General features: G+C 42.7%; 1 protein-coding gene across 1 annotated transcript in view; it reads right to left on the bottom strand.

Annotated features, from left to right (window-relative positions):
• The window catches only part of PLXNA4 (plexin A4), a 796,616-nt gene that overhangs the window by 217,881 nt on the left and 552,355 nt on the right, over positions 1-26,380 (bottom strand). Inside the window, exon 9 of the mRNA XM_075599345.1 lies at positions 22,243-22,357. Coding sequence (XP_075455460.1) covers positions 22,243-22,357 — 115 coding nt within the window. The remainder of the gene's footprint in view (positions 1-22,242; positions 22,358-26,380) is intronic.

The raw sequence follows: 26,380 nt of genomic DNA on the forward strand, positions 1-26,380 counted from the left end.
GTAGATACTTTACTGCCCAATGGCTTTACCAGAAAAGTAGTCTTTTTCTTTTGTTGGTTTAACTACTACGGCACATATAAAACAGAATGGCAATTTGTCACACAGACACAGTAACCCGGCAAAATAAAACAAACTTAAACATCATTATCCCTGTCAGAAAAAAAGTCACCAAGAACCTACAGGTCAACTACATGAATGTATTATTAATTTGTTTTAAATGTCTGGGGACAATCACTCACCAAGCTGTGCGTCCCAATATATCTGCACATTAACTGTATACCACGATCATCGACCCATATACCTTTTCAATTTAAATGTCAGTCTCATCCTCGCTGCTTGTACTGTAAGTGCAGGTTTTGTTCCGGCTACTTTTAAAAATGATTTAATTTACTTGAAGCGCAGCTTTTTGTTGATATGTTCTAACACAAGACTTTGATATTGAACCAACATGATCTTGTGTCCTCTGAGAGCAATTTAAGGGAAAGAAATAGAAAGCCGGCAGGAAGTCAGGTGACGGTCAAACGCTCAGTCATGATTATAGTTCAATATTGTTCCAGTAAAAGCTATTTCGTGTGCACGGCTTGGCTCTGCCCGATTGATGGGTCCTTAGAGCCTTCTCTTCAAATTTAGGTAAAAATGGTTACTTCTTTTTCAACTGTTGAAACAGAAGATATCACAAACTACTAAGAAATCCGTTTTCTAAGGGACCCATTCAGAAAGTAAATAGGCTAACGGTGAAGGTACCTTCTTTGAAATGGGAGCGCCCAATGAAATGTAGTGTCGATTCTTGTGACGCTGGGTAAGCTACATTGGGAACGCCAGCTTGCAAATGCTAGAGGTCAACTTGTTGAGCTACCAGCATTGCCCCAAACTCAGACACCCTACTATGGTACCTCTCCTGCAGTTGGACCATACCTAAAAAATGTTCCTCTTATTGTACTGTATTTGGATATACTCTGGAATATAATGTGATGCGAATAGTAGACTATTGATCACAAAAAGGGGAGTGATTATGTGGAGTGTGAATTCCACCGGAGGATAGACACACAATTCTATGCTGCATCATATTGAATTCATATTTCCTCTCTAAAGTTGTGTACTTGCAAATTTTCAGAAGCATCTGACTAAAAGTTAGAAGGAGTTGAACAATTAGCTCTGGACAGCTGCCCCTATACAATTTCTGGACTCTCCATTGTCACTTTCTCCTATAGAATACGCTGTGAAGTTGCTTCTCTGTATCAGGATCGCTTTCCATTACATTCATTTTAATCAATTTAATTTGATGTCTCTTCTTCAAGTGTCTGTATACTAAAGTTCACTGAATGGAGCTCTGATATTCCCTGACATGACAAAGTATCTTTAGGACATATTCAAAATGTACCACTGGGTCTCAGTGGCTGTACTGCTACCAAAAATTAACAAATTGTTTTATTTTTGTTTATTCTGCCTTTAGTTTGACTTACATCAATCTACAGTAAGTCCCTCCAATTCTCTTTGTCTATTTTTTACAGAGAATGGATACAATATATCACATTATCATGGGGTTGGAGGATACAAGCTACTGTAATCAATAACCCGATCAGTTCCTGCTCCGAAAACAAACTTGTAAACTTTATGAACTATTCAAAATACAATATTGAATTACACGTGTTGGATCTATGCACTATGCTATTTGTCTTCGGTTGTCATCTCTGTGTTGTATCTCAGGACATACTTGGAATTAAATATTGATTTCATAATACCTTTTCTGATAAAATATTTATAAATAAATAAAATAAGCGGAACAAATACATACTTTACACACATTGTTTTACTTAAATGTAAAGGCTAGTGTATCATAAAACACATTTTCCCTGATAACTGGTGTTTGTATGCTCCACAACAGACAGCAAATTAAATGGAAAAAAAACAATCAAATCAAAATATAAAGAATCAGCAAAAAAATTCAAATCAATTGCTACACAAAATTACCTTCGTAAATAAGTCCAATCAAGAGAACAAATCGTAATACAAAATCACTCATAGGAAGAAGGCACTTTACAGGGCAAATACATTCAGCGTTCAGCTACTGAAGTCAACAAAACCCCTCGTTTATTAGGTGAGAAATGCAAAATGAATGGAGCAGTAACTTCCATTCATCACCATAGTACATATGAAAAAGGAAAGTAATTCTGTCTTATACGTCATTTTTGGGGTTGCCTCCATCTGCACGCTTTGCATTTTCTCACCCTAACCCCACAATACATGGGGGATCCCCCCAGCTGCTTCCTACTTTCAGCTTATTTCTGTTCAATAATTAGAGCCGTGTTGATCACTGCAGCTCTGAACGTTGGGTTGCCAGGTGTCCGGTATTGGACCAGACTGTCCTGTATTTGGACACTGTCCAGTGATACTGGTATGACCTCTCTGGCCATAGTGACCTGACCGGCTTGGGGGGGGGGGGGGAGGCTGCAGGATTTCCCTGAGCAGAGAGAGCGCAGGGCTGCTTCTAGGGGGCTGGGCAACTTGCTCCATACTGATTGGCTGCTACTGAGTAATGCAGCCAACCAGGAGGAGGTGTCAGAAGCCTGGGGGTGGGGCCAAGGAGAGGACCAAACAGCATGGACCAGTGAGCGGGCGGGGGTGTGGGTGCATCTCGAGTGTGTCGCACCTTTCACCAGTATTTTTGGAGACGTCGCCTGGCAACCTTATTTAAAGGCCCGTAAACACTTTCTTCAGTATTGTACAAGTCCATAACAGAACTACAGTAGTATGCGTTGTATATATAGTGGAACTGGTCATGAAAGGTATCAGAGCTAAAAACTTCACTCCTCAATTTAAAGAGCTTTTTAACTCGGAGGTAACATGTCGAGAGCTCACATTTTATTTAATTACCAGTCATGGTGCCTAAATATACTTACATTGAAGCTTGCAATGTTCCACGAATTCTTGTGTCCCTTTCATTCCAAGGCAATACTGTACATTGCTGGGGGTTTTCTGTGTGAATTTTACCTTGTGTTCCAAGATTAAATGACTATAACGTGACAGACCGCATGCAAAGAGAGGGCCGCGTTTTTACCCGCATGGTGCTCCGTTTCCTGATAACACTTGTATCAAATTCATTCACGAGCTGTGATTGCAAAATGAACAAACGAGGCTGGTTTGCATATAAAAAGGTCTGAAAGTCCATTAAGAAGTTTATTGTAGATAATTAAATAGGCGAGCTCCATTAAAAAGGAAATTTTCATAATGTTTCTTTATCTGATTGACCCAATGTTCTTCTAATTAAATCTTATGGGTAATTCCTTTAGATGAATTATCGCATGACAAATTCACAGTCCTGCCCCATTTACCCGTAGGGATCTAGGGGTACGTATTAAGCCCTGACTTCAAATGCTAATGATAATTACAATATGGTATTGTACCCTCAGCCCAATTTATTATATACACCCTGTAAAGAGTGTTTCATGTTTGCCAGAAGTGCTAGAAAAATAATAGATAATAATTATAGCTAATGTTCTAAGTTACAAATGGCCATGAAGGCAGTGCAATATGCTGACACACCTTCTACCTATTAAAATCTCATAGCTCGGGGTAAGTAATCAAAACATCTGATATTAATAGCAATTAGATTGCCATTGATCACATGTTGGTTTCTGGATCTGTAATGTCTTCTTCTGCTTTAGATGAGAAACTCTGCAGTTGAAGAATTCTGCCATGCTCAATCCTTTTGGGTTACACAGACCAGTGTTTCCGAACCGGGATTCCGCGGCACTCGGGGGTTCCGTGAGAGGATCAAAAGGGTGCCGCGGGATTTCCCGATCTCCCAGAGCAGGGAGAGAGTAGGGCAGTTTCCTCTATCCTCATTAGCTGCATTACCCAGACCCGGTATTGTCTGGCATTACCCAGACCCCAATTGTTGGGGGGGGAGGGGGTCTAGAAGACTGGAGTTGAGCACCCCTGCCTTAGACAACACAGGCAACTCCACCAGGAACCTGCAGCTGAAGGGACCCCGTGCAGGCTCCGATGCGGTGAAACAGAAGACAGGCATCAAGGAACCAAAGGGAGAAAGAAACAACCACAAGCAAAAATAAAATACAAAATGAAAAAGGGTGAGAGAAATACAAAGGTGTTGGGAGGGTGGGGGGGGGGATACAAGCGGGGTAAGGAGCTTGCATAGGGGTTAAGCCTAAGATATCAGGGTTGTAATTAAATGTAGAGCAGATGATACCCGTCACGCTACCCTGTGGCCCACTGTAAAAGAAGAGGTGTTTGGGGTATTGGCAGCATGGTGGGCATCTAGGTTTAACATCTGCCCTTATTTTAGGGATGATTGGGTATATATACCCCAAACATAAGCATGAGACAGGAGGAGGTAGGTATTTAAATTCAGTATCTATTCTGCATGTTGATTTTCAGCGCAACAAACCTACGGGTGAAAACAATAACAACTCAGCAAGGACCTCTTTCCGGTTAAATGTCTACTGAATTCTCTGATTTCCAAAGAAGAAAAGTGTCCGTCATATTCCTGCAACAACGCTGCGTCTGGTTAAGGCAAAGACATTCCGTATATGTCGTGGGCCATCAGCTTTGATATGGGACCGCTTTTGGTGTTCAGTGACAGAATAGGCTTCCAGGCTAAAGCATACTCTTTTCTAGTGCCGGTGGCAGCTCTTGAGTAGGAAAGTTGCGAAGGTGTCATGTACTGTATGTAGTATTCCAAAACGAGTAGAATATTCATACAGTATAGCCATGGATCCTGGGCCGCTGGCTGGGGAGAGAGCATGGGCAATTGTCCTGGGCCTGGTGGTTCTAGGAGGCTCTGCTGGTCTGGACTGGAAGTTGGGTCCAAGCAACTCAGGGAAAACTTGAAATGTTCCCTCCAGCACATGGGCAGGGCCCACACCTCCCTCAAGCAATGGGTCTCTCCTGCCAGTTGTGCCCCTACCTGCATATAGGCCCTACGGTCCTGTGCCCTTCTCTGTTCATGCTCTCTTACTCACCAGGCCTATACTTCCTTACTCCTCCCTCCTAGGCCAATGCTTATTCCCCTCCAGGTCTATAACTACTCACCACCCTCCTGGCTCATAACTACTCTTCCCCCCCTCCACGCCCATACCTACTCTACCCTCCCCCACTCCTGGCCATACCTACACCCCCCATCCAGGCCCATACCTACTCCTAACTACCCCCCCCAACTCCAAGCCCATACCTACTCACCCCCCCCCCCCCCCACTCCCGGCCATACCTACTCACCCCCGCCCCCCTCCAGGCCCATACCTATTTTTTCAACCCTCCAGGCCTATACTGACTCCAATGCCCATACCTACTCCCGCCCCCCTTCCAGACCCATACCTATTTCCCCTCCCTGCAAGGCCCATACCTATTTTTCCCCTCAAAGGCCCATACCTACTCCCCCCAGATCCATACTATCCCTCCATTACCGCCGCCCACCATAGATCATCGTCCCCCAACATAGCTCCTTCTGTACCCCCTTCCCCTCCACATAGCTTCTTCTCCTCCCCCTAACATAGGTCCTCCCCCCCACATAGCTCCTTCTCCGCCCCCCATATTGCTCCTCCTCCCAGCCCCAACACACTTCCCCCCATAGCTCCTTCTCTTCTCCCACGCTCCTCCCTACCTTTACCCCCCCCACACCTCCTCCCACCCATCAGGCCCATACATTCTCTCCCCAGTGCACAGTGGTGGGGGGGGGGGAGGGGTAAAAGGATGGGGGGATACCTGCTCCATTCATTCATCTTATACACAACACAAAGAAGGGTGGGGAGCCGGGTTGGTCCTTTCTGCCACATATTAACAAAGGAGGGAGAGGGAGTATATGGCATGATACCTTTTAATTAATTAAACAAGAAATTATGTTACACTCTTTCAAACCTTGTTGGTCCTAAGGACCCTGAGAGGTACGAAAGCTTGTAACATATCAACTATCAGCTGAGTACTGTAGGTACTTTTTTCTATACAGAGTCACTGGCAGCCACACACCGGCTGCACCGTACACTACGTTGGCTGCTTTTCCCCCGGCAATCTGTATCTTGCCCTCGGCCTGACCATCTAAGAGGGAGCAGAGATCCAATAGGTTTACCACTGGAATGGAGCCAGCAAAAGACTGAGAATCCCCCGATTTACAAACATGTCAACTTGTCTGACTTTTATTAGGAAGGACATCAATCACCAGAATTAACATGATTAATCAAATCACTACCATATTCCTTTCACTGCTTGCAACTTTAAACTGCCACAACTGCAACAACAACAAAAACCCAGGCTGAAGTGTGAGAGGACACGGCCTGCTCACGCTCCCCGTCTCCCTCCCGCGTTTACGTTATTACACCGCTCATTCTTGTTGCCATACAGCCGCGTACAGTATAAGTGTACGAGAACGGAATCAGAAGATGTTATTAGGTTGTAGAGCAGAACAGGTCAACGTGTTCCAGGCACAATTCCAAGCTTCGTAAATTTCCGCACATATTCCTCCCCCTCGCCCTCTCACATTTACATAACTTACCAGCAATCAAACCCCCACCACATGCCACTGACAAACAAACACAAGAATGCTTCACACATTTTATCTCCGTTCCCCGAACTTTACAATGCCATTATATTGATAGATTGCACGCACATCTCCTGGCTGGGCTGTGGTGTTGCTATGACCATACGCTGCTGCTATGGAAAAGCTCAGGGATTTATAGGAAGTGTGAGTTTCTAGAGAGATAAAAGCACAGTAATTGAGTAATGGTATATGCAGTATCTGATATATACAGTTCTGTGCGACTTGTCATGTACTCTGATCCATATCTGTAATACACTGGTTACCACCAGAGCAGGGGTGCGCAAACGGGGGGGCGGGGCTAGATTTTCTGGGGAGGGGGGCGCAGCAGTTATACAGGTCCCGCGTTAAATGCCGGAGGTCCGCGCGAGGCCTCTATAACACACTTCCCTTCCAGCGATGCTTCGTCATGGTAACCCGGCAAATGATGCCGCAGGTTACCAGGTGGCACCATGGCAACGTGTTATCACATGACCCCGTGCGATATTTGACCCTGGGGCCGAGCAGGGAGGGGTGTGCACGAGGCATCTTACTGCTTGTGATACATTTAGGTTCTGAGGTGGAAGAGTTTTATACATAAAGTAGTGGTCCTGTGCCTGGGGAAATTGCAGCGCTTCTCCATTGACTCTATTTTATAAAGTTTGATATTATCTTGATGCTCTAAAAACAGAAAAAGAGAGAACTAAAACAAAAAGCAACCCTCTCTGCTCACCATAAAGCAGAAATGCCTTTCTTTTTATCACCAGGCACAAAAAATAGGTTATGGAGAGTAAAAAAAAAGGTGACAAAACACCTCCATCGTGCTAGGTACAGCAAATAGCAACAGCACGTTGTGAGCACATTGTCACGTCTCGGACAGGGCCACAATCCTGCCATTCCCCATTATCTTAGCACGCAATGTTTCCATCCCTGGCTGCAGGGGGAGCACTGTATGCTAAGAGACAATGGGGGAAGGCAGGGTTGCAGACCTGACTGAAATCTGTGAATGTGCTCACAACGTGGTATTTTCACTTTTTTATCACAAAGTCCTTTTTAGCCGCCCTACCCCCTTTTTAAATGTGGTTGTTGAAATCTAGAATGGCTGAATATTTGCCCGCCGTGGAGGCTAAAATGGCTGCTGCAGCTCACACTCATTATAAGGGCGTCACCGTGCCAGTGACAAGGCACATCTGAGTGAGTGATGCATTCCCATCCCCAATCCCAAGAGTATTTTGAAATCATTTCTAAGAATCAGTTTGCTGAGCTGAGTCTTGGGTTTAATTTCTTTCTGATAAGGGCCTGATGGGCTATGGGTAAAGAAAAGAACTTCTGGACATACACTTCTCCTATTCAGGGGGTCCAGAGAAATGACCTTTGTAATCGGTGGCGGATTTACAAAACTTACTTACCTGTTGCCGCGCTCCTCCTTTGTGCCGCGCTCCTACTTTGTGGCGCCCTCCTTCTTCAGCGTCAAACGACGCTGCAAAGTCACATGGCATCGGGTTGCCAGGGCGACGTGATGTCACATGGCGTCTCCTTGCCATTGTAACGTGACGCTGTTGCGTTATTTGGCGCTGAAGAAGGAGGAGGGCGGCACGAAAGGAGAACGTAACAAGATTACAGAGGCTCCACGTTCTCCCCCCGGCAATCAGTGCAGAAGAGATCGGGGCCTCTGTGTACGGGGTTCTGGGGGGGAAATGGAAATGTGCTGCCCCAAAACCGCTAAATGTTCTGACATTCCTGTACTAATGAAATGCATGGTTATTATAATATACTAATAATAATATACAGTATATATTATAATATAATAATCCTATGTGGGGGGGTGGTTCAGCTATTTGCTGGTTTATGAATACGTTTATCAGCCCCTAGTTTATATTTCTATATAATCTTCTCCCTCTTTATATGCTGTTCAAATGGAAATGGTTGAATAAATATATCATGACAATGCATGTGTATATGTATACGTACAGTATATAAGAGAGCTACGGAGTGGGGAACATGAACCCTTTGATGAAGGGACACTACACACTGTACTCGGGTAAGGGGGAAAGATTGTGCCGGGCCATTGCAGGTATGCAGGGCCCTTATTTCCAGTTTTTCTTTTACAGAAGGCTGGCGTACCGAAGACTCATTTCTTATTAACATACCACCTACACTGTACAGCATATCACATGTATATATTCTCCTCAGAAAAGAATCTATTTTATGTATCTGGGCAACACAAAATTGGGGGACAAAATCTGACAAAACCGAATAATCACTTTTTTTTTTTTTAAACCTGGGATTGTTTCTTCACGTAAACTGTGCTGGCACTCCGGGAGCACGAGGGTTAAATCGGTCCTGGAGATGGTTATTTTTCAGTACTCTACTGCACGCTTACTGGATCTTTGGATACGGTACGTTTTTGAGACAGGGTTATTTCTCGCCCGCAGCAAACAATGGATTCTTCAGAACCTATAAATGCTAGAGCAGGGGTGGCCAACTCCAGTCCTCAAGGGCCACCAACGGGTCAGCTTTCAAGGACATCCCTGCTTCAGCACAGGTGGCTCAATCAGTGGCGCAGTCGAAGACTGAACCCCCTGTGCTGACGCAGGAATATCCTGAAAACCTGAGCTGTTGGGGGGGGGGGGGGTCTTGGCGACTGGAGTTGAGCACCACTCACCTGCTTCAGCACCGGTGGCTCAATCAGTTCCTACTTCAGCACAGATGGCTCAATAGTGGCAGTCATGGACTGAGCCACTGATTGGGCCACCTGCGCTGAAGCTGAGATATGCTGAAAACCAGTATCTAGCACAGGGGTAGCCCTTGAGGCCTGGAGTTGACCACTCCTGTGCTAGATAATCAGGACCTCTTCGGAATATCCTCTGGCCAGATCTCCCGGGATAGTTTTTGATTTAACAAAAGGACTAACATACTTTCTTTCTGATATCTTTTTCACCCAAGTAAAAAAGTGTTGGTTCCACTTGGAAAAGAAAGCCCAGCACATACGACCCGCTTCCCAAAGTTATCTTGCTTAGTAGGTTCCCTTTCATGTTGTTAACTGTATTTTTGGACATATTTTGACCTAGCAAAAGCCCTGTTACCCCGTGTTCTAATATTCTATCCGAGCACAATGGGGTCGGCCTGCACATGTAAGAGTTACACATATCAGAACATTTCTACTTAATCTCGTGCCGTGTTGGCTTTCTTTTCATTTAATGTTCTCTATTATGGCTTCTGCCAACCACGGCTTTCCACCTTTGTTCTTTAACTTACTTTGATTCCTTATTCTTTCAATATGGATTAGCCATTAAATGGCTTGTAATGTACCATTTGTTAGCATCATCACACGGATTATGCTGCAGACTAAAGGGACAAGAAAAAGAGGTTTTTTTTTCATCTATATCAATGAAACCCTTTTAAAATTCCTCTGACAACACTAGTCTCTCTATGGCCCAGCGGACAAAGCCGCAGGGGCGCTGTCTGTCTCAGTAGGTTGTGCAAATATTAATCGCAGATGCTTGTCTGCAGTTATACCTTACATGAGAGCCAGCATTTAATCAGCCTCTTACTGTCCCCAATAAGACTCAACAGCACTCTATAATGGATAATATTCTGCCAACAGTCTTTCACCCCCCTTCACTGTTTAAGAGACTCTCAAAGCAGCGAAGGCTGGATACACAGAACAGGCCTCCAGCAGTAAATGTCTTAAGGCTGCCGTCCCGATTACACATATTAGAAATCTTATCTTTCAGTTGTATGGCGCCAGCATCTTTTGCAGCACCGTACAATGTGGGACAATGCAGGACAATGACATAAGAAGTCTCGGAGGCAGCAGTGAGATGGTATAACGAGGGAGGTGGAGAGTTGTACCCAAGCCTAGATGACGTGTGGGAGAGTACTTGGAAAGGAGGTCAGAAGTGTAGAGAGCAGCGGGGTTACCTACAGCTATGTGGGTGAGCGCAAGGTTCCTGACTATGATTTTGATTGTAGGGTCGGACGAGCAGATTTGCACGATAGGGCAGCAAAGGAAGAGCGGTGGGAGAGGTAAATGAGCCTGGCAAAGGCACCTAGAATGGACTATTGAGGGGACAAACATGAGCGGGATGACCAACTAGAGGTAGGTGGCATAAGTCCAATATTGGGATATAATGCGTAAGTGAAAAGGAATATTAATATTGGGGGATTGATCGGTGAGAAAGGGACAGATTTTAGGTATACTGTGAGGGTGAAAATTATAGGATTTGGTGAAGTACTGAATGAACAGGATTCATTGTGGTTGTTTCCCCTCATACATAGGTTAAAGTAAAGGTTCACAGTTTAGTTTTAGGACCTGCAAAATGTGGTTATACCTTGACGTTGGTATGCAGGCTTATGAAACTTTGCCCAAAGGGTTTAACTAAATAACCAAGAAAATATTATTATTATTATTATTGAAGTATTTAAACTTTATACTTATTACCATATCCGTTTTGTCAATTGGATGTGTCTTTTGAGGTTACAAAAAGACATACATCTATTAAGTTCAACCAAAAGGTTCGAAAGCTTGTAACAAACCAACTACTTGTTGGTCCCAAGGACCCTGAGAGGTTGGAAAGCTTGTAACATATAAACTACGTGTTGGTCCCAAGGACCCTGAGAGGTTGGGAAGCTTGTAACATGTAAACTACGTGTTGGTCCAATAAAATGTAGCATACCACGTACTTACTCCCTCTCTATCCTTTATTACTACATTAAGAAATAAACCAGAAGACATTGACATGCAGGGCAATTGACTGGAGGGTGTGGAGAAGGAAGGGGATGGTTATTAGTATCAAAAGCAGAAGTAAGATCCAATAAAATGAGTAAGGAGAACTGCCTTTGTGATGTTGCCTTGAGGAGTTCATTTGTAACGTTTGTTAGCACAGTCTCAGTGCAGTAGTAAGGATGGAATAAAAACTGCAGTGCATGAAGTAGAGAGTTAGAACAGAGTTTGCTGTCTCTGCAATTATTGTTCCCTGTTTGTATAATAATAATTGCTATATTTTTATGATGGAAAATAATGTTCTAATAAGACATTATCTTATTTCTATATAGAAACTACATTATGTATGTATATATATATATATATATATATATATATATATATATATATATATATATATATATATATATATACAAATATAGCTGTATGCTCATCTGCATGTCTTATATATATATATATATATATATATATATATATATATATATATATATATATATATACATACACTGTATGTGTGTATAAAATAACAGTGTCTATACATTAAGCTGTGCATATATTTGACCAGCTGCTTCGACATTTTAAATTATTAAGCGACTTTCACAATGGTAGAGTAGTTGTTACATCGCAGAGCACATATAGCAACTCCAATGTATGTTCCTAAATAAGACAAACGATGGTTGACTGCATTATACAGTATATGTGCTTTGACACTATGCCAACTACTACTACAGAACATATGTTAATGTTAATGTTTTTATGGTATGTGTCCTTGGAAACTATGCAGCATATTATGTTTAGTATTGGGAATGTGTTAGCCTCTTAAAAGCAATTTTAATATCTTCCATGTTGCCAATCTCTTTGATTTTGATCTAAACATGTGCTTGGATTAAATTGTATAGGTTATCGATAATGACTCATCCAGTAGGTTTGCCAAGCGATAACGGGGACAGACAGGGTTGCAGACCTGCCTGAGACATGCAAATGCACCACAGGTGGGAATTTTAGTTCCAGTAAGAATCAAGAATTATTACCAAAAAATAGCAACACATGCTAAGCTATGTTACAAGTAAACAATAATAATAATAAGAAGAAACTATCCCATGTCTCCATACACCTCCTAGGTTTGGTTATCCTATTATAAAAAAGATAGAACAGCTAAATTAAAAAAACACTACAAAGTAATTCACTGCCCTCCTGACAGCAAATGGGTTAATCCAGAGTCTTTTTTTAAACAACAACCAATGATACGTTGCGTCACGCAATAAATGGCGCTGTTGTGCTTGAGGCAGGCTTGCGTGAGTTAAGACTTGGGAGAGGCAGTACAGGCATACCAAGCATTAACGTACGCAATGGGACCGGAGCATGTATGTAACTATGTAACACAGGCATACCCCGCATTAACGTACGCAATGGGACCGGAGCATGTATGTAACTATGTAACACAGGCATACCCCGCATTAACATACGCAATGGGACCGGAGCATGTATGTAACTATGTAACACAGGCATACCCCGCATTAACCTACGCAATGGGACCGGAGCATGTATGTAACTATGTAACACAGGCATACCCCGCATTAACATACGCAATGGGACCGGAGCATGTATGTAAAGTGAAAATGTACTTAAAGTGAAGCACTGCCTTTTTCCCACTTTTGATGCACGTACTGTACTGCAAACATCATATACGTGCATAACTGATGTAAATAACACATGTGTAACAGGCTCTATAGTCTCCCCGCTTGCGCACAGCTTCGGTACAGGTAGGGAGCCGGTATTGCTGTTCAGGACGTGCTGACAGGCGCATGCGTGAGCTGCCGTTTGCCTATTGAGCGAGATGTACTTACTCGCGAGTGTACTTAAAGTGAGTGTACTTAAACCGGGGTATGCCTGTATTACCTTTTAGCAAGTCAAAATAATTGCTTTTGGTTTGTGGTTGTAATCGTTATTGATTTGTATTAATTTCAAGGTCCAGAACAAATTATTCCTTCTTTAATAGCCATTCCACCGGACATACCTAATGCGGTAATAACAACTCATACGGACAATTCATGAGGCAACCTTGTTATAACATTGTTATACTCCCTGGTATTTTAGGTAGGGTGACGTCTTACTCATACTCAGTCTAAAAAAAACAAACATCTTTTTGAATCTACTTTGCATTAGAGTATTTTTTTTTATCCTTAATCCTCAAATGCAATAAACTCTTTTGCCAATACAGGGAAGCTGCTTGACAGCACAATACATAGGGACCATATAACATAGGGACCATATTCAACATGCTGTGAAAAAGTCTTCCCAGTGCTGGGAAAAATATCAGCTCCATTCATTGGGACTAAATTCTTCTTAAACACGGGCGTTGGGTGGAGGAGCCTATTGACTAGGGGCCATAACTGTAAATTAGAATGTTGTGCATGCAACCGTTCCTGCCCTGGCTGTAAAGGAGATTACAATGATGTATGTGCTGTGGGCTACTCAGGGAGCATTATCTTCATCACGGGCGATAGTCCGCGCAGGCTAGGCGTACATTCAGATGGGCGGCAAGAGTTTTGCAGTTTTGAAACAAACTGTTTTTATTTATATCTCAACAGTTATAACACTCCCTCTGAGTCGTCCTGCAGTCTTGAGGAGGCACAATGCTTTTGGTATCAAACTGAGTTGCTCTTAAAACAGTTCACAGATAAATTGGTTCTTGATGGTCTTCCCTATCCCTGTCTTTCCAGGGTCCCAGCTTGGAGTCTCCTTTCTTACTGTGGTAGAATAGGGAGCCCCTACTGTAAGTCCTGCTCTACCCACTCTGCACCCAGCCCTCTGGTACTGGGGTAATGTGTGACGGTTCTTCTGTCTGGTATTGTACTCCATCACTTTAGCATCCTGCCTAAAGTGTAGTGCACTAGTCATGGCAACAACCAGTGCAATAACCCCTGGGGGTACTTGCCTTAGACCTGTCCTGGAGCTAGTAGGAGGGGGGGGGGGGGTTTACAGGCGCATGCCATAGAGGTAGAATGGTTTCAATCCAATTTTGCCAGCACTAATAGGAACATAAACTCCCATCCTTCCTTAGCTTTTGCAGTTTGGTGCTAATATTACTCTTTATTTCCCAGTAGCAGCAGAGGCGTCTCTTACATCCACAATATTACCCATCCATTCTCTCTTCCGTAAACACAGCAGGAAGTCTGCAGGTTTCCATAACAACAACACTTAGCTCTCTCCATCCCCTTAATGACAGGCAGGTGCCAGGATCAACTGGCAGATAATAAACCAAAAAAAGGAGAATTAAAAGGTTTAATATTGGCATATGTGTTTGTCACTAATTCCCTGCTGGATATCAGCACGGTGATGAGCCACAATAAAAGGTTAGACAGCGATAGCTTGGGCAGATGTTTCTCAGCGTAGGACGGAATATTACCGCTCGGGTCACCGCAGGGGTTTTTTGTGACCGACGTGACAACACGATTTCTCAGGGGAAGAAAGGTGATGTTCACCTGAATATTGACGTGGTTTCAGGGATACATCTCCCTACCTATCGTTTCAGCTATATATGAGAGTGTTTGATTTCGGAGTCTCTGGGGGCGACTGGTACATGTGGAAGGGTGAAACGGACTTGAGGGAAGGTGATGTAAGAAGTGTGTGTAGGAGGGTGTCCTACTGACAACTGCGGACATTGGGTGCGTGTAATAGGGTGATTCTGAATTGTAAGATAGTGACCCTACTGAAGTCTTGCGTATGCGCGAGAGAGTGATGACTGATTTTTAGTAACGTTTCTCATAACGCAGTATAAGAAAAGCAAAGTTGCATAAAATAATTAAAAAAAAGAAAGAAAATATGATGCAAATGATATTTTAACATGTGGTAATAATACAATAAAATAACAATAATAATATAATAGTATCTTAAAGAAGCGAGCCCGCCTCAGAAGCCGATGTGCGTTTAACTCATATAGTGTTAGTATCTTGCTCTCTGAGCATGTCCTGCTCCGTTTTAAAAGAAATATGTTGAGGTTAATACAAAAGCGCAAACAAGCGTCATTTAAAATGAGATTACCGTGCATCTATATTGTACCAAAAAAGACCCTTAGTACATAGGCTCCCACTGCGTGTATTAGTGCCCATGTGATGTCTGTGCACTGTGTGTGCGCATCACTGCGTCAGAATATACGATAGTTTGTGCAGTGGTTAAAGCAGCAGAACATGTAGCACTGAGAAATATTTTTTTTTTTATATATAATATATATTTTTATATATATATATATATATATATATATATATCACAGGATTGATGCAGGGGGTCTCCGGAACTGAACTGCAATAATTTCAGCTCCGGGGACCCATAAATACTTACCTCCGTAGCGGTGCCGGTCTCTGCTGCCAGGGAACTTGTGTGCCTAAGATAATGGCGGCGTTTACATTTCCAGCGTCACGCTGGCCAATAGGAAGCCGTGACATCATCCCTTCGGGCTTCCTATTGGTCCCAAATGACCGGGACATTGAAACTCCACAGAGATATCATCACCCCCTACGGAGATAAATATCTCTGAAAGCAGGGGGTCCCCGGAGCGGAATTTAACACAGTATTGCTCCGGAGACCCCATGTTCAATAGTGTAATGAAAAAAAACAATGTAAAAAAAATGATGCAGGGCTGCATGTTTTGCTGCTTGAAAGAGCATCAGGTGCTGGCATCAGCAAACAGCAGTTATAGATGGCAGAAGACCCCATTAACCCCTTTTGGGTCAGCAACGCACTGCTCTGTATGCTGTTATATTGCTCTGCAATTGATTGCTGGCCCATTCGGCAACACAGGGAAAACAATATGCTCACAAAACATGCCTCACTCTGATCAAGGAGACCCCCTGATGCTTACTGTATAATTTTTATTTTCTCTCAGGTAAACGCCTGCTTATGGTGACTGTAGGGTTGCCAGGTGGCTTCTCCAAAAATACTGGACACAATGGAAAAAGGTGCACCGCGCTCGAGACACACACACACCTCTCACCGCTCCATGCTGTTTCCTCCTCTCCTTGGCCCCACTCCCGGGCTCCTGACACCTCCTCCTGGTTAGCTGCATTACCCAGCAGCAGCCAATCAGGATAGAGGAAGTTTCCCAGGCCCCCAGCAACCGCCCTGCTCTCACCCTGCTCTGGGAAATCCCACTGCCCCACAACCCGGTCAGGTCACTATGTCAAGAGAGTTAATACTGGTATACACATACACGTCCAGTATTACTTCTAAAATTTTACTGGAGCGTCCACATACAGGACAATCCAGTTCAATACTCGACACCTGCAACCCTAGGTCTGACCCCTCCTCTGGCTCTCCTCATAGGATTTGAGGGTGAAGTTCTCCTCTCCTCCTATTTATGACCTCTCCCCCCTTCCTCTCTCTAGGCAGAAAAGGGGTGTAGCTTGTCCTCTGCTGAGTCACTAGACCAGGTGACCCATCCAGCATATTTCAGAAGCAGGGTGTGGCCAGACCCCTGCCTGGTCACTTTGTAACTTACTATTTAAGGGGGCAGGTGTTCAATATCTTTTAAACCCTTTAATCCCTTACACTATATGGTAATTTCAACCAGGGGGGGGGGGGGGGGAGAGTTACAGAGCATTTTGCAAACATGTATAACATCTGTCCCATATATATTTACATTACCTTAACTTACAAGTGAGTTACAGTGTGGATAATTGCACTTTGCTCATGCTCATTTCATATTAGTTGGAAGCATTTAGCTGCATTATGCCCACGATGCAGCAGCTGAGGAATCCTCTCATAGAAGTTCAAAAATGCGTTTAATTAAAGCGAGTCAAAACCAACAACAACATAAAAAAAGAACACAAAAATTATTGGCTTCTTTGTGCCGGAGAAATGTATAAACAGCACATGGAACTCTGGGTATATCAAGTTTTATTACTCTCCTAGCAATAAACGTGTTCCCTTCTCTTGGGTTCACACTGTATGCTGATTGATAGTATACAAGTCACAGCCTCGCCTCTCTCTGCTCCACACTCTTTCCTCCACCTTGGCCCCACCCCCAGGCTTCTGACACCTCCTTCTGATTGGCTGCATTACCAAGCAGCAGGATACTACCCAGACCCCCTAGCATGGAGGATACTACCCAGACCCCCTTGCAACAGCCCTACTCTCTCCCTACTAGTGGAAATCCTATGGCCCCTGAGGCCGGTCATGTCACTAAGTCCAGAGAGGTAATACGGTATACACAGACATGTCCAGCATTACCTCTAATGTTTTACTGGAGTGTCCAAATATAGGACAGTCCGGTTCACTACTGGACACCTGGAAACCCTAGGGGACTGAAGAGATCTCTCTGATAGTCGTGTTTTACATTGTAACCACTTTGCTGTGTTTGGGACAGGTGCTAATTCTTTCTTTTTTTTTCCAATTTTTTTATTGTTTTACATTCACAGATTCACAGTGTACATATCATATCGTAGTCGACAATTCGGCATTTATACACATATTTGTTCAGAAAACCCTTATCTTAACATAGCTTAATGTTTTGTGTTAACTGTGCACTTCTTCATACTCTGTGTATTGCGTTGAGATGGATTCAGATATGTACTGTAGCTTTATACTTTTCACCTTCTAATTTATCCTTATTTTGTGGGATATAAAAGATTAAGAGTAGAGATAGATAAAGAGGGGGGCCAAGGAAAGGGGAAAGGAGGCGTACACAAACAGGGTCTGGGGTTCTGGTTTCAGGACCAGTTGAGACCAGATTGCACTTTTTTTTTCCATCTCTGACTTAAGGCTAGGACAGGGTCCAATTATCCCCAACCTGGTGGAATTCTTCTAGTCTTTGGTTAAGCTGGGCCAACAATTGTTCCATCAATTTAACTCCATATAGGCTTTTGATTATTGTCTGCTTGGAGGGCACATTTATATTTTTCCAAGCAGCTGCTATTGAGCAGCGAGCTGCTGTAAGTATAAACTAAATCAATTTTCCTACTGGGGAGGGAACCTCGTCAATGGGTTTACGTAAATAAATATATCAAAAGGGTCCAAAGGGATTCTCAGCTCCGTGGATTCCTGAAGCATATTTTGGATACGTATCCAGAATATTTGTATCTTTGGGCAGGTCCACCATATGTGCACCAGATCTCCTCTCAGACCACACCCCCTCCAGCAGTGATCTGGTGTCCCCGGGAAGATCTGGCTCAGCCTACTCGGGGTTAGGTGCCATTGGAATAACATTTTATAAATGTTTTCTTTCGTGGTCGTGCAAATTGAAGTTTTTGCTGCTGCTTCCCAGATATCCTCCCAGTCTTCCCTATCTATTTCTATCCCGAGGTCTTCAGCCCATTTCAACATATAATTATGGTTTTGGGGGGTTCACGACAAAGTCAGTCCCGTGTAAATCCTCGAGATCAGTCACTTCTGGTACACACCAAATTTGCATAGTCTTTCAAATTTTGTTAAATTCGGAAAGCTCTTGTTCTGCAAAAATTGCAGAAAATGCCTAATCTGTAGGAAGCTGAAAACTGGGATGTCTTGTACCTGGTATTTTGTTTGTATCTCATGAAGTGTCATTGGTTTCCCTCCGTCCACTAACTCATCTATCCTTACAATATTGAGTTCTTTTAATTTCTTAAAAGAGTTTTTTATACACCCTGAAGGAAACTCGGGGTTGTTAAATATAGGAGTTAACAATGAGGGGTTCGAATTTAATGAGTATTTATTTTTAGACCAAATTTCCCACGTACACCTCATCGATCCCAACTCAAATGCTCCAGTGGGTCCCTCACTCCCCGCCCCACCCCAGAGAACTGACACCAGGGAGCAAGGGAACACGTAGGCCGACTCCATCTCCAACCAGCATGTGGATGTTGGGTCATTATTCCATGACACTACTTGTTTTAACTGGGACGCTTGATAGTATTTGGTTATGTCTGGGACTCCCATGCCCTCGCCCTCTTTAGGAGACAACATTACCGATCTTGCCACTCTTGGTCTTTTATCCTTCCATAAAAATTGGAAGATTCTATTCTGAATATTTTTAATTTTTTTACGGGGATTGTTTGGAAGAGATATAATAATCTTGGTACTATATTCATTTTTACTGTGGCTATTCTGCCTATCCAGGAGATCTGTAGATCATTCCATCGCTGCAGGTCTTTTAGCTTCTGGTGCTAATTCTTAAGGAACAACCTCACAGATTCTCCTGGGTTGGTGGACACGGACAGAATCCCTGATTTTGTAGGGCCGGCAGCAATTTCAGGCCTCTTATAAAAAAAAAAAAGAGAAAACGCAGAGAAGGGCTTCAGGTTCAATCACTTCCATTCCGTCTCTCTCTAACAATCTTACAGTTTATATTAGTAATGAAGCCACCGACGTGACCGAGTTACCAGATCCTATCGTCCCTCTGCTGACGCCTCAGGAAGGTAGCAAACAAGGTTACCATGGCAACCCCCGGGAAGTGCCAAAACTAAAAGCAGCAAAAAAAAAAAAAGGAATAAAAATAAATAAAAAGAACAGTACGGAAAACTTTTGTTTTTTTCTTATCTTTTCCTGTGCTGTAGCTTTTATGACGGCAATAATAGATTCCTCCGAGAATAATTGTTAGAGCCCCACTGAGCTATCAGATAGTTAATAGCTCCTTAGGTCTTCACAATAAAGGCTGGTGCATTATTATGGCAGAACGCACACGCTGTACGGAGCTCGGAAAATCTTGTTAAGATTGAACTTTTTCTAAATATAACCCGGTGGCGTATAGCCGGAAAAATACGGGGAAGGGACGTTTGTCACACTTTCTCCTCAGAACTTTGACTCTACGGATGCAAGGGCGGATAGCAGCAACATGCTCCCCGTGGTGACAGGGGGCCAGGCTCCTGACGTAACTTGTCATCGGGAATGATAAACCTGATGCTTACCGCAACGCTTTGCAGTCAATTCAAAACAACCACAAAGGCCATTTACTTTTCCAAGACCTTTTCAACACCCGATTTATCATGTGAAATGGACAGATGCGCGCGCCAATAAGCAGCGTTAGCACAAATATGTCACTTTAACTGATGCCGGCTGTTGACGCTGGTGACATTCTCCGTCCAGTATATTTCTCCAACGTTTAGCTCGCAAAAGTGCAGGACATCAAAATGAAACAATGGAACTGACACGTCTAATGAGACAAATCTGGGTGGCTAACATCTTATAGTTTGACCAAAATCAGCCACTGTGTGGGCACAGCTAAAATAACAGTAGTGTGATTTCCATATACATTGTGTCATTGAAGCAGTCAGAGATAGGATTGTGGAGTTGTATAAAAACCTAAAATACATAAATTATACAAGGACTGAATAAAATAAAATTGATGGTCAAAGGGAGCGTGCACCAATATTGGTCCTCTATCTCAATTCTAAATGCCAAATTGAGACGTGGTGTCTGACCCCCTGGTTGCTACGGTTACAATGTGGGATGCTGATCAAAAGAAGCCCAAAGAGATCAGAACAGTGACGTTCCCCGAGATTAGGAAGAACATCACAGGATTCCAAGCCCCTTTGTACATTTTGCATACAATGTGCTAGCGATGCTACTGGCTAAAAAAAGAATCGGAAAGTCATTTACACCAGGAAATGTGAATGGCTCCAAGAAAGGTGGGGGAAATAGCACAGCTGCCAAGTTGTTTTAGTTAAGTTTTAAATGTATTAACCTGTGTCTTTTGCCACCCTGTTTTGCAGTACACAATATTACATGACATGTAGTAATGTTGTGGTTCCGATAGCTCCTGTCCCAGATATAGATCATTAAACAGTGGCATAGGAAGATAAATTCATTGGACACAGAGGCCCAGAACCACAGAAGGCTGCTAAACCTTAACAGGCCTCAACTACCACCCATATGAATGGGAGAAAAAACTTGCTAAAGCGTAACCCCCTTATGGGGATCTGGGCAATAGTTGTGTAACCCGCCTCTGGGATTATTTAGGGGGTTTAAGGGACTTGAAGAGTTAACTACAGAGTAAAGCCCCTCCTGTAGTATGAGGTTAATAGGCCGGGGCCTGGTTACACCCTCTCTTCTGGAAGGTGCTGAGTTGGTCACCTGGTCCAGGGTGACTCGGCAAAGACTAAGCTCCGCCCCTTTTCTGCCTGGAGACAGGGAAGGAGATGAGAGGCTATAAATAAGAGGGGGAAAGTGCTAGGCCCTCAGATCCCTGGAGGAGAGACAGTGGAGGGATATATACAGAGGCCTGTATATAGTAATGTAAATTAGTAGCATACGGTAGGCATCCCTTTCGTTGTTTAATAGGCAGGGAAATGCCCTTTGAAGTTAGCTCCCTAGTATGAGGGAAGCAGTGAAGTATAGGCTCCCAGATGGAATGCCTGTCTCCCATAGGGGTTACCCAAATAGTAGCCTTGGAACAAGCATGGAGAAATATTAACATGAAGCCCCTAGACTCCTTCCTTTGGTGAGCACCCCCAAGGAATAATGAGTGGGGCATACTTAAGAGAACCCACTCCTGCCACCCCAGCACTAACAGGATTATATGTTCTGCCGGAGGCACCTCACTTATACTGTACATATTTATGGGATATCGGGGATAAAACAAGGTACATGATGTTGCAAAAGACTGGCCAGATTTTCTAAAGCTGATTCGGAAATATCTAACATAATAAATACAGAATTCCATCCACATTATTCAGATCCCTGTAAATACTGTCTGGATAAAACACGATGCATTACAGACTACCCAGCAGAAAAGGGGTTAACTGTCTCAATATCCATCACTGCAGTGCTGCTGAAAGAGTCTTAGTACAAGGAGTGCACACTGGCTTTTAAATTAGCTTTTTTGTTCACGAACCATCATCACATTTGAACAGAGTAATAGTAGCGGTACTGGTATTGGAAAGTTCTTGGTAAATGGGTGGTTATGGAAATCACATCTTATCGGTGAAAAAAAAAGAAAAGTCCAGCAATATTAAAGGAACCAATCACATCTATACGACCTTTAGTCAAAACGTACGGCTAGAATTCATGTTCTACTAACCTGTGGCAACTTGACCCTTCCTTCCTGAAAGGAGCATGTCCGTGGGTCATGCGTACAGACGTGCCGATATTTGCACCAATGACATCGATACGGACTTTCCACGCAGGATAGGCACCTGGGAACCAGGAAAGCAACGTTATTTATCCCTTCGGCATTTGTGTTGGACAGCACTGCTTCTGCTCACCCGTGTTCAGCAGCACACATTGTTTGTGACACATAAGGGAGTATGATAAGATTAATAAAATAACATATTTTTCACCTAATACTTTACATTTCAGGATGAGTTGTAGCATTTAAAAACATGAAAATGAATACATTACAGTATTTATTAAGTGTGTATAACATATTATTTTTATTTTATTTTACTGATCGTTTAAACTTACAGATGAACCAGACATACTGTTTTCAGTACTGTAACAAGGCGCGAGATTCCGCTCGCGGGAACGGCGGTAGTCAGCCAGCAGAATTATTTGTGGGGTTTATTTATGTCATTGCAATTCAGTATGTGTCTGGGAGATGGCGCACTGAATACCTTTTTCAATTTGTATCCCTGTTTTAAGCCCTTTTTGCAGATTCAGCAGGCTGATCAACGCCAATACCCTGTTCGTGTAGGAAACACATCCAACGATAATGGATAATTAAGGTAATGTATGTGTTCCATTCAATTGGCAATACCTGTACCGCACATGCGCACAGATTCAATGAAACATATATGCGTTCCATATAGTTTATAGAACGCGTATGCGCATTAATTCAATGAAACGCATATATGTTTGCTACAGTTCATACAACGCACATGTGCATGAATTCAATAAAACACATATGTGTTCTCTACAGTTCACAGAACACACATGCGCATGAATTCAATGACACACATACCGTATGTGTTCCCTACAGTTCACAGAACACACATGCGCATGAATTCAATGAAACACATATGTGTTCCCTACAGTTCATAGGACACGCATGCACACTGACACAGCAGAACAGTGTAATTAAGGCATCTATTTCTCATCGATTATTTTGCAGGTGAAACTGTAGAAGGGACAGCCAGAAGATGTCGGTTAAAGAATATTGTATTATTGTAAGAAGATTGTATTATTTCCCAAAATCTTTGTTATTTATGTCTAGGCTCTAATTTACTCTAATAAAAATGTCATACTTTAAAAATACTTTTTAGTCATCTGAAGTTTTTTATGGGATTAAGGGATGGGTTACATCGCATTTAGATTAAAGACACACTAGCAGCGCCTATCATTACTGCAGAGTACTACGACAGTCGCAAAACTACAGACGAGACAACGAGTATTCTAAAGCTTGCCTTAAACTAGCCAGGTTACATGCTGGGTACATGCTGGGTGTAACCTGGCTAGTTTAAGGCAAGTTTAAGGCATTTCTGCATTGACTAATGACCCATCGGATTAACACAGCAGGGGTCCCTGGCAGTCCCATTCAGTTTGAATGGGACTACCAGGGACCCCCGCTGTTAATCTGATGGGCCATTAGTCAATACAGAAATGCCTTAAACTTGCCTAAAACAAGACCCAGCATGTACCCAGCATGTACCCAGCATGTACCTGGGTCTTTTTGGCGATTGCCACTGGTTTGTGTTAGAATAACCATCGGCACTACAGTACATTTTACAGCCGTGGAGCCGCAACATGTAAATAAATGGCAGGAATTTACACTTGGGTTTGCACAGTATCGAGAACAGAAAGTCTGGCTACATCTGCATTAACACGGAAACAAGTTTAAGTAGCCACATTTGTCATAAAAAAGTACAGCTATGTTATAAATTGTGATGGCTTTTAATGGACCAACAAGAGTGTTCAGATACTGTATATACTGTAGTGTAGAAAATGGGTGAACAAAGGCAGTGACCCAGAAAACGCTCACCTACGCGTTTCGGGCCGTGTGCCCTTTGTTAAGGTATGGCGCACGGCCCGAAACGCGTAGGTGAGCGTTTTCTAAGTGATCCAGGGGTGATGTTTGATCCCTTCATTTAATAAAAGGATTTTTTTGCTACCAATAGCCTCCTCCACCATTTGTAGGCAGTGCACTGCCTTTGTTCACCCATTTTCTACTTGTCCTGCTTGGTGGATTGCACGCTGCTCAGGATACCTGATGGGACTGCTCCTCTGACAGAATTGGAACTCAAGTGAGTTTTCTCTTACATACTATAATTATGTTATTATGGTTGGGACAATCTATGTACTGTTCATTGTGCTGGCTAGCACTAGGTACTGGTTCCTTGCCCTATTAGGGTATGTTATTATTGCTCACCATCATACTGGAGTATTCCCAATGGAAGAATTATTATTCAGTTTTGGGACTCATATATTCTGATGCACCGGTTACCCACATTTTATACTGTAGTGTACAAATCTTTTGAAGTCTACATGAAGAAGAGACCTGGGAGATTTTGCTACTATATCTAATATATTATTTGACTTTTTTCTGGTTTCCTGCATTCTCCACAAGAAAACATTTCTATTCCTCTTCCATGCCTTAGCTTCCTGTACTTTCCATGTCTGTGCACTGTTTCATGTTTAATGCGCCCTGTTATGGGCACTGTACTTCTTCCTACTCTACTGTGTGCACTATTTTACCATTAAACAAGTCCACCTATTGAATCTCTGCCCTTCCATGCAGAAGGAAGGTGCACACCGTAGCTTTATCACTGGGGTTTTATTGTTTGTTTTTAAAGCATACAGCCAAATGCTGTATGTGAGAAGCTTAGTGCCATCACAATATGATTTTTTATTTTATATCCAAGTGTCATAAACACAGAGTAATCCCCTCACTCCCACACATCATTTAGCATTCATCCCTCTACCAGGCACATATAAGAATGGTTTCACCCATCTGTGAAGTCTGATCGTTTTCTTCTAGTTAGGGTAAGATCACAGATCCTACTTGAACCTCCTCATTATTCTTTCTCTTTATGTTTCTTTCTCTTCCTTCCAATGGTTATCTTGTATATTACCTGTGGACTTTTGAGTCACTTTGCTGAGTGACCCCTACCACCTGAAGGGGGAGGGGGAATGTACTGTAGGTAATAACATTTCCCAGCTTTTTCTCACATTTTCCCTGGGTCTACCCAGTGTCACTTCATAACGACCTCTTGGCCATTTGTTTGTTCTAGAACTTTTTCTGAAGAACAGACGTGGGAGGCCTTCAAAAGATAGTTATGAAGAGTTCTGATATTGATTCCTATAAGGAATCGGCAATGAAACTTCAAAAAATAGATTCCCTCGTTTTTTTTTTTTTTTTTTAGCTTTGAGGTTTTTGAAAGCTTCTCTCATATCCCATACTCTCTATATTCCCCCAGAGTACAAATGTTTTTGTCATTGGCTCTTCTTTCATACTGTATGCTTTTAATGTCTTTGTCCTGATATTTATCACATACTTTCCTACCCTCCCTCATAAGCTTCTTGTGTCATTCACTCTACCACTGGTACTACGGTATATGTCACTATGTTACCAACTTCATCATTAATTGACATGAGAACAGTTTTTATGCCAGGACTTTGTCTCGTCTAATGATGCCAGGAGCCTCACAGAATTTTTTTGTTTTAATTCACCAATACATATGAGCTAATTAGATCCTACAGCATCAAGCCCAGGTAATTACCATGGCTTGTGTTTTCACAGTAGCCTAAATCAACTGACTGACAAACTGTAACCTACATTTAGAAGTAAGAAAATCTAGCATGTTATACTGTTATACATTCCTTGGACCAAAGCAATGTGAGTTTTCTGATTACTCGGTTGATTGTACATAGTTTGGGTACTACTATTTAACCCTTTCTTGCAATATCTTGTTGTGCCATCTAGCAACACATGGTTTCCCCTCTCTCTTCTCCAAAGGGAAGATCTGGACCCCAAGCAATAAAGGAATAATCCCTAAAGACAAGGGTAAAGTTTTTCCTAGATTTAGAATGTATAGAAAGTAGCCCAAAATGTTCCTTTTTTGCCTAATTATTTTTATTGCCCGATTTTGTTTTTTTTAATGGGCTGTTTGATAATCTCACATTTCCTTAAGAGACTTCTACATTAACATGTGACATGTAAACAAAAGTTTAAGTTAAGGAAGTCTTTGCCAGAACCCCCATGGAGGGAAACTTTCCACTCATTA

The sequence above is a fragment of the Ascaphus truei genome, chromosome 5, assembly GCF_040206685.1.
Source record: "Ascaphus truei isolate aAscTru1 chromosome 5, aAscTru1.hap1, whole genome shotgun sequence".
NCBI lineage: Eukaryota > Metazoa > Chordata > Amphibia > Anura > Ascaphidae > Ascaphus > Ascaphus truei.